This window comes from Myotis lucifugus, unplaced genomic scaffold (assembly GCF_000147115.1).
Source record: "Myotis lucifugus unplaced genomic scaffold, Myoluc2.0 scaffold_319, whole genome shotgun sequence".
Lineage (NCBI taxonomy): Eukaryota > Metazoa > Chordata > Mammalia > Chiroptera > Vespertilionidae > Myotis > Myotis lucifugus.
The window spans coordinates 1,203,851-1,211,946 of NW_005871367.1; the positions used below are offsets into that span (position 1 = coordinate 1,203,851).

The 8,096-nt window shown below is 41.6% G+C and overlaps 1 protein-coding gene across 1 annotated transcript in view; it reads left to right on the top strand.

Annotated features, from left to right (window-relative positions):
- Positions 1–5,345, top strand: part of KIF15 (kinesin family member 15) — a 53,384-nt gene extending 48,039 nt beyond the window's left edge. Inside the window, exons 31-34 of the mRNA XM_023764186.1 lie at positions 538–575; positions 4,048–4,213; positions 4,455–4,586; positions 4,880–5,345. Coding sequence (XP_023619954.1) covers positions 538–575; positions 4,048–4,213; positions 4,455–4,586; positions 4,880–4,939 — 396 coding nt within the window. The 3' untranslated portion in view covers positions 4,940–5,345. The remainder of the gene's footprint in view (positions 1–537; positions 576–4,047; positions 4,214–4,454; positions 4,587–4,879) is intronic.
- Positions 5,346–8,096: the final 2,751 nt, after the last annotated feature.

Sequence of the window (8,096 nt, forward strand, 5' to 3'; positions counted from 1 at the left end):
CCGCCCCCCCCCCCCCCCTCCGCCGCCCTAACTTCTCTCTGAAGTTGGATGGTCTATTCAGTGTTTTTTGGTGGGTTTTTTTTTTACGTAATAGATGTTATTGTCTGAGAGGTGCTTTTATAGTTAGTATTTATGGTTATATATTGTAGATGCCATTTACTATTGAAATTTCTGTCTTTTCCGTATTCCCACTGTTAAGTTTGATATTCACCATCAGTATTTAGACATAACTAAGAATTAAGAAATATTTTGTTTTTGTGTCTAGATGGTAGTAAGTCTACTGCTCAGCATATCCATACAGTTAACCATTTGGAAGCAAGGATTGAGTGCCTGTTTGAGGCCTTACAGGGCACAGTGCATGAAGTCTTAAAAATAGATGCCCCCTTTATGTGTGTGTAGCTTGGATTATAGAAAAGAATGTTGGTTTAATTGATTTTGTTACCATGAGTGAGAGAGTGGGTTGGTTACTTTCAATTTATCTTTTTTAGCAATGTTAAGAACTTAAGCATCTTTTTCTTTCTTTTTTTAATCCTATAGAATAAATTAGTTGAAGAAATGCTGAGAATGAAAGCAGAGTAAGTGCACTGTTTTGTAATTCAAGTTCTTGTTAGCCTTTTCTTTACTCTTCTCTAAGGGAAGAAACACTCATTCTACAAGGTAAGTAGCTTCTTTCCTTCTGAAGTGAACATAAGAGTTGTTTACAAAACTGTTTTCCTAAATACCTCTTGCTAAAGAGTTTTTCACAGGAAGCCATTCCAAAAATTACCTTGAAAGAATAAGTGCCAGGAAAAGCCTAGCTTTCCTGAAGGAATTAATTGATTGGTTTTCTCTTCATAAACAATCACGTTTCCCTTTTCACTTCTGGTTTCCTCTGATTTAAAACCTCAAGGCCCTTTGAGACCCCTAGATCAATTCTCTGATTTCTTCTGATCTAGGCTTATTTATTCATAAGTAAAATGAAATGAAGTGAAAAAATAATTTATTGCCCTGGTCAGTGTGGCTCAGTTGGTTGGGCATTGTCCCATGCACCGAAAGGTTGCTGGTTTGATTCCCAGTCAGGGCACATGCCTGGGTTGCAGGCTCGATCCCCACGTAGGGAGCGTGCAGGAGGCAGCCAATCAATATTTTGCTCTCACATCGATGTTTCCCTCCCTCCTCCCTTCCCCCTCTCTCTAAAAATAAAAATTAAAAAATTTTCTTCATATACTTTTAATATTAACTTATTCTTTGGTGAACAAGATATACTGTATTATCACGTTCAAAATAAGTAAGCTGGGTGGTATTAACAAATAATAAAACATTAGAAAGATACTGTATTCTCTGAATAGAGCCTCGTCATCAGAAACTGAGGCCCTCAAGCATTTCACTTGTTCTACCTCGAAAAAGAATCTGAAATACTATGTACCCTCTTGCTCATTTTTGGAGTTGACTTAATGTTAAAATTGTAAGTTTAAATTGTTGCAAAAAATAGAGGTTCCAACATACAGGCATACCTCAGGAATATTGCAGGTTGGTTCCAGAAAATTGTAATAAAGTGAGTTATAGTCTTTTTGCTGGTGGAGAGTCTTGCCTTCAATTTGTAAAAGTCGCAGCATCTGTGAAGTGCAGTAAAGCAGAGATATCCCTGTACTAAAAATAGTGACCTTTAGAAATAAAACTGTTGTGGTGTTCTTCTAACAGTATTCAACTTATTTGCTACTTTCCATCATTTAAAAATATATAAACAAATTTCTAAATCTAAAATTTTACCTTGTTCCTTTTTTGATTTTAGTTTCTATTCCAGTGGTTCTCAACCTTCCTAATGCCGCGACCCTTTAATACAGGTCCTCATGTGGTGGTGACCCCTAACCATAAAATTATTTTCGTTGCTACTTCATAACTGTAATTTTGCTACTGTTATGAATCATAATGTAAATATCTGATATGCAGGATGTATTTTCATTGTTACAAATTGAACATAATTAAAGCATAGTGATTAATCACAAAAACAATATGTAATTATATGTGTTTTCCGATGGTCTTAGGCGACCCCTGTGAAAGGGTCGTTCGACCCCCAAAGGGGTCGCGACCCACAGGTTGAGAACCGCTGTTCTCTTCTATACCCATGCTGATTTAATATATTGTTTGAAAATTGTTTTGCTGATTACTCTATCATTTCAGTTAGCAATGAAAACGTATGCAAATTGAAAATAATGTGTAGAAGTTTCTTATATTCTTATGTCTCTAAGAGTTATATTTCTTCTGGGTTGAATTTTCATTACAATTACTATTAACACAGTATCCTAAATTTATTGTAAGATTTTATAAATAATCACTATACCTAGTAAAATGTTAGTGGAAATGCATCTCTTAATGCACTTTATCTTAATGCTTTTTCTTTGATTAGCTCATTCTGTTTTTTAATTCTGGAATGAGACAATATTTAGTATCAATTCTATTCCATTTTCTGTTTTTATTGCTATAAATGCTGAGGAATCTTAATCACATAGTAAGTAATGGCAATGGAAGTTTTGTTCGAGTACTCGCATTCAGTCATTTGAGCTCCATCCAAGTTAATATGCCAAAAATTCTTTTCAATGATCGGATGACAAAGACCAACCACCCGTGAACGATTTGTTACCCGGTCATGGAGTCGTTTGCTTCATAGAATCAAAGAGGACGGATGTAGAGAAGCTTGTTCAACAGTCTCCTCACACGGGAGCCGTCCAGGGACTGCTTCCAGCCAGGTAGCTGTAGGGCCAGGACAGGAGTCTGCTTCCCGTGCAGAATCTATGAGAATCCAGCTGTATGGCTGTAAATTTGCAGCTATTTTAGGAATGTCCATTTGAGACCTTCTAGCAAATAAATAAATAAATAAATAAAATAAATAAATAAATATTAATACAAGCTAAGTATGCCTGTAATCTGTTTCATAATTTAGTAACCAAGAGTCTTAGAGATACGTTGTCCCTGGGTCGTACAGGAGCCCACATTGTGGGCAAGCAAAGCACACTCCACAGATCAGCCCCAGCCTCCTGCAGCGATTTTACACACTGTGTCATCCATGGGTGTACGTGAGCCCCAAGGGTCAGTGTGCGTCTCCTGGGCCAGGTGTAGCACTTCTGGCCGCGAGGTAGGTAGAGCCATGCTCAGCTCAGCCCAGATCTTACCTGGTAACCTTAGAAACGGCAAGCTCTCCCTCTTCCTTTCCCCCAGATAAAATGAGTGTCTACAGCGAGACAGAGCAGGGGATTGGCTGTTGGCTAGGCAACTGCAGTGTCTGCCATGCCTCAGAGCCTCTTCATCAAACTAAAGCAAAACACACCAGATAAATGTAGCACAGCCCCAGGGGAGCTGAGGACACCGTGCCTCCTCCCCACACGGTCCTTCTGAGCGCATGGACTGTGGTCTGGAAAGGCTGCCCTAGAAATCAGTTGCCTGTAAGTGATATATTCAATGCCCTGTATTACATCATTTACTTAACCAGAATTCTGTTCCATATGCATTGTGAGATAAAAAGCATTTATTTCTTTGGGGAAGCTGATAGGATTCAGACGATTTTATAAAATTGGTGAAGTTCTATGTAATTCTACAGTAGCCTTTTCCCTTATATTTCTTTTCAATTGGTAGTTATATAAAGTATGTAAATTCTAAATAGCACATCCTTAAAGAAATAATTGTGTCCCTCTGTCTGAAAACCAGTGTTTGAAACCAGAAACTATTACACTTAAGGGTGGGGCACTGAGTAAACCCTGCTGCTGTAGTAATACCTCAGTTATGTTTGCTCCACGTGGGCTGAATCTGAGAGTTTCCATTCTAAATTTTCATTATTTAAAAAATGGTTTGAGGATTTTTCCAAAATTAAAGTCATGGTTAAAACAACAACAAAAACGTACCTGCAGATCTTCCTGTGCTCTCGGGGGAGAGGCGGGCAGCGATTAGCATTACTTTCAAATCAGCACCCCGGGCTGGGGGGGGTGGGGCGTGGGGGCACATCTCCACATCCCTTCCAGTACTGTTGTAATTATGTTTCTTTGGAATATCAAAAAGGGCTATTTATTGTTACAGTCTAGAAGAAGTCCAGAGCGCCCTGCAGAGCAAAGAGACAGACTACCTCAGAATGACCGAGGAAGTGGAACGAACCAGAACGTTGGAGTCTAAAGCGTTCCAAGAAAAGGAACAACTGAGGTCAAAGCTGGAAGAATTCTATGAAGAAAGGGAGAGAACACTCCAGGTGCGTGTGTGTGTGTGTGTGTGTGTGTGTGTGTGTTTTCCTGTGCTTGGGCCGCGTGAATCACTAGGACCAACCAGAGTAAGACTCTTGTCTGACAGGGTGTCCTGTGGGTCAGACCTGCTGTAGCACACGCAGCTGCCTGTGTGTCTGTCTCCCTGCGCTCCCAGAGGCATGGAGTAATGTTACTTTTTAAGAAATGAACAGCAGCTCATTGTCTCCTCCCTGGGTTGACTACCTGCAGGAGATGGAAATGTTAAGGAAGCAGGTGGAGTGTCTCGCTGAGGAAAATGGCAAGTTGCTAGGACACCAGAACCCAAACCAGAAGATCCACTACGTGGTGCGGCTGAAGAGGGAGAACGTCCGGCTCGCTGAGGTAACTGCTGTTTAAATGGTTGCTTAATTAAAATTGAATTTAATGATCAAATCGCTTATCTGCCTTCTTTAGGGAACTTCCTGAGTTCAAAACAATTCAGTCTGCTATTCTAAGAATAATTCAGTCAGTTTTCATACACATCACATTTCTGTTTAATGTTGAGAAGTTTACAAATTTAAAAATTGTAGTTTTAATTTGAAATATAAATTTAATGAATGCCAAGAATAATTCTTCTTGTAAGAATTAGAGCCTTAATTTTTTTCTTTTCCTTTTTTAAAAAAATTGCTTTCCAGGAGACAGAAAAGTTGCGTGCTGAAAATGTATTTTTAAAAGAAATGAAAAAGAGTTTCTGATGAACTTCTGCACCCGTACACGTCCGGTGGCACTCAGCCACCTGCTGTGTGGAGGGCAGCACCACTGCAGGGCTCAAACCAACTGTGAACTCCAGGGAAACCCTTTGCCTCTTAAAATAAAAGTCTATCACTGATGTTTACAGTGGACACTGGTCAGGCTACGTGTCCCTGAGCTACTAACCTGATCTCCCTGAGTCTTGCGTCAGAAGCTCCCACAATAGTCAGTGCCCCCAAAACTTGCAGTGGGGGTCATGGCTGATGGTGCAGCGTGTGTACAAAGCAAACTTGTTAATATAGATTATTTTTATATTCTTACTTGAATTCTCATGCACATTTTTATGACTGCAAACATGGCCATTTTTCAAAATGTAATAAATCTTTTTCAAATAAACAGTCCAATAAAGAAGCTCATGTGGTTCATTCTCTTGGTCCTGCAACATATACCTAATGAGCACCTACTATATGCCAGGCACTGGTCACTTGTGAACAAGGCAAACAAAACCTCCTGCCTTCTCGGGACTTCTGTGTATCAGCACTTCGTGCCTTTTGATAGCAAATAATATTCCACTGTGTGGACGTGCCACACTTTATTCATTCACCATTTGATGGACATCTGAACTGTTTGCAGTTTGGGACTGTCATGCATAATGCTGCTATAAATCCAAGTACACGTCTTGGTGTGGACCTACGTTTCTTACCTCTTGAGTAGAAACCTAGGAGTAGGATTGCTAGGTCACGTGGTAAGCGTGTGTTTAACTTGGTAAGACATTGCCTGCTTCCCAAATGCACTGTTTGGCTGCCCCATTTTCTGTTCCCACCAGCAGTGTGCTCCAGTTTCTCCACATCTACACCAACATTGTCATTCAGGGTTTACACTATAACCATCCTGATGGGCGTGTACTGGTATACACTTCCAGTTTCCTAATGACTAATGATATTGAACACTTTACATATTATGGAAATATGACTCGGCAATAAAAAAGAGATACATGGATAAACCTTAAAAAAATGCTAAGTGAAAAGCCAGACTTAAAAGACCACAGTCTGTATGATTTCATATAAGTGAAATATCCAGAAAAGGCAACATTTTAGTGGTAGAAAGCAAATGATTAGTTGCCTGGGGGTGGAAATGACTGAATGGGCACAAGGGAACTTTTTGATGTGGTGGAAATGCTTTAAAACCGGTCTGTGGTGATGGTTACACAACTTTATAAATCTTCGAAAAATTAAACTCCATTCAAAATGAGTTTTTTTTAAAAATATATTTTATTGATTTTTTACAGAGAGGAAGGGGGAGGGATAGAGAATTAGAAACATCGATGAGAGAGAAACATCGATCAGCTGCCTCCTGCACACTTCCCACTGGGGATGTGCCCACAACCAAGGTACATGCCCTTGACCGGAATCGAACCTGGGACCCTTGAGTCCACAGGCTGACGCTCTATCCGCTGAGCCAAACCAGTTAGGGCTCAAAATGAGTTAATTTAATGGTTTGTTATTCACACTTCAGTATAGCTAAAGAAAAACAACTAATTCATAGTGAACTATCAAGGAATAGTAGTAAATCCTTAGAGCCAGAGAGAGACAAGAAAGGAGCTCAGTGGAAGGTGGAAAGTAGACCTGTGACTGCCTGGGGGGTGGGAGAAGGTGGAGGATTGAAGCTGGTAATGAGGAGGATTGGGTCTTGTCACCTGTGAGTTTCCTAAGGCTGCTGCAACACATTATCACAAAAAATGGGTGGCTTCAAATAACAGAAATTTATTCTCCCACCGTTAGGGAGGCTAGAAGCCTAAAGTCAAGGTGTTGCTAAAGCTGGCCTCAGGGCTCCAGGGAGTGTGTTCTCTGCCTCTCAGTGTGTGGTGCTGCCAGCAGTCCTTGGTGTTCTTGGCTTGTATATTGCATCACTTCAATCTCAGCCACCGTGGTCACATGGCATTCTCTCCTATGTCTCTGGTTCTTCTAACAAGAACATTATTTAGATTAGGGCCCACCCTAATGACCACATCTTGATTTTGATTACATCTGTAGTGACCAGTTTCCAAATAAGGTCACATTCACAGGTGCTAAGGGGTCAAGATTTAAACATACCTTTTGGGGGAACACAATTCAGCCCATAACATCACTCATAGCAAGGAGAGAGAGGTAAAAGTCTTAGGCTAGCTCAGGACAGGGAGTTAGAACTGAGATTTCTGCAAAACCCAGCGAGTGCTGGGATTCTAGTCATCCTGGCAAACATCATTGATTGACTGCATCTTGCACATCCCCTACTGGAGATTGAGCTCAAAACCCAGGTATCGAACCCATGACCTCCTGGTTCATACATTGGTCGACGCTCAACCACAGCCACACCAGCTGGGCTGAATCATGTTTTTTAAAAGTCCCATACTTATATGTAAACTTTTAAAACATGTGCTATACATAAAACTAAATATGCATAGAGAAAAGGTACTCTATAACATGATTGTCCTTCATACATTTCAACACTTTATTTTCAAAGAAATACGATTTCTTAAACGAAAATGTTTTAAATATCTTTCAGTGCACAGGAAATTAGAAGGAATGTTAATCCTGATTATCTGAGTGGAGTGATTGTGAATGACATCTTTTCTAAATTTCCTGCACTGAGCAGTGAATATCCATCCGGGCCTTCCCCCAAACCCTCACCTGAGCTGCCTTCTTGCTGAGTCTGGAGGTCTCTAGCGCCCTCTGCGGAAGCATCTCTCTATTTTGCGTTTATCAATTTGGTGAGTGCTGGTGAATCTGATTTTGATTCAGTGGGGGTGGGGCCAGGCCTGGGATTCGACATTTTTCATAAATTCCCATGGGAAGCCGATGCCGCACACACCAAGCGGCAGGTCTAGCTGCGAATTCTACCACCCCAGGGCCACCGGGTCGGCCTCAGACATCGGTCGGACGCGCTCGGATAAACCTAAACCTACCGCTGGAGGGCGCCCTCCGCCCGAGGGGACCGCTGGGGCTCGGGCCAGGTGGCCCCGCCCCCTCAAGCCCCGCCCCTGCGAGGTTCTTGAAGGACCCGAATTGGACTCCTCGCTTACGTAGCTCTGCGTCACGTGAGGCCACCGTCCAATCACGGCGTGCGCTCGGCCCTGTCACTGGCTGACACCGCGGGCGCGGGCAGAGGCGGCGGCGGGCACCA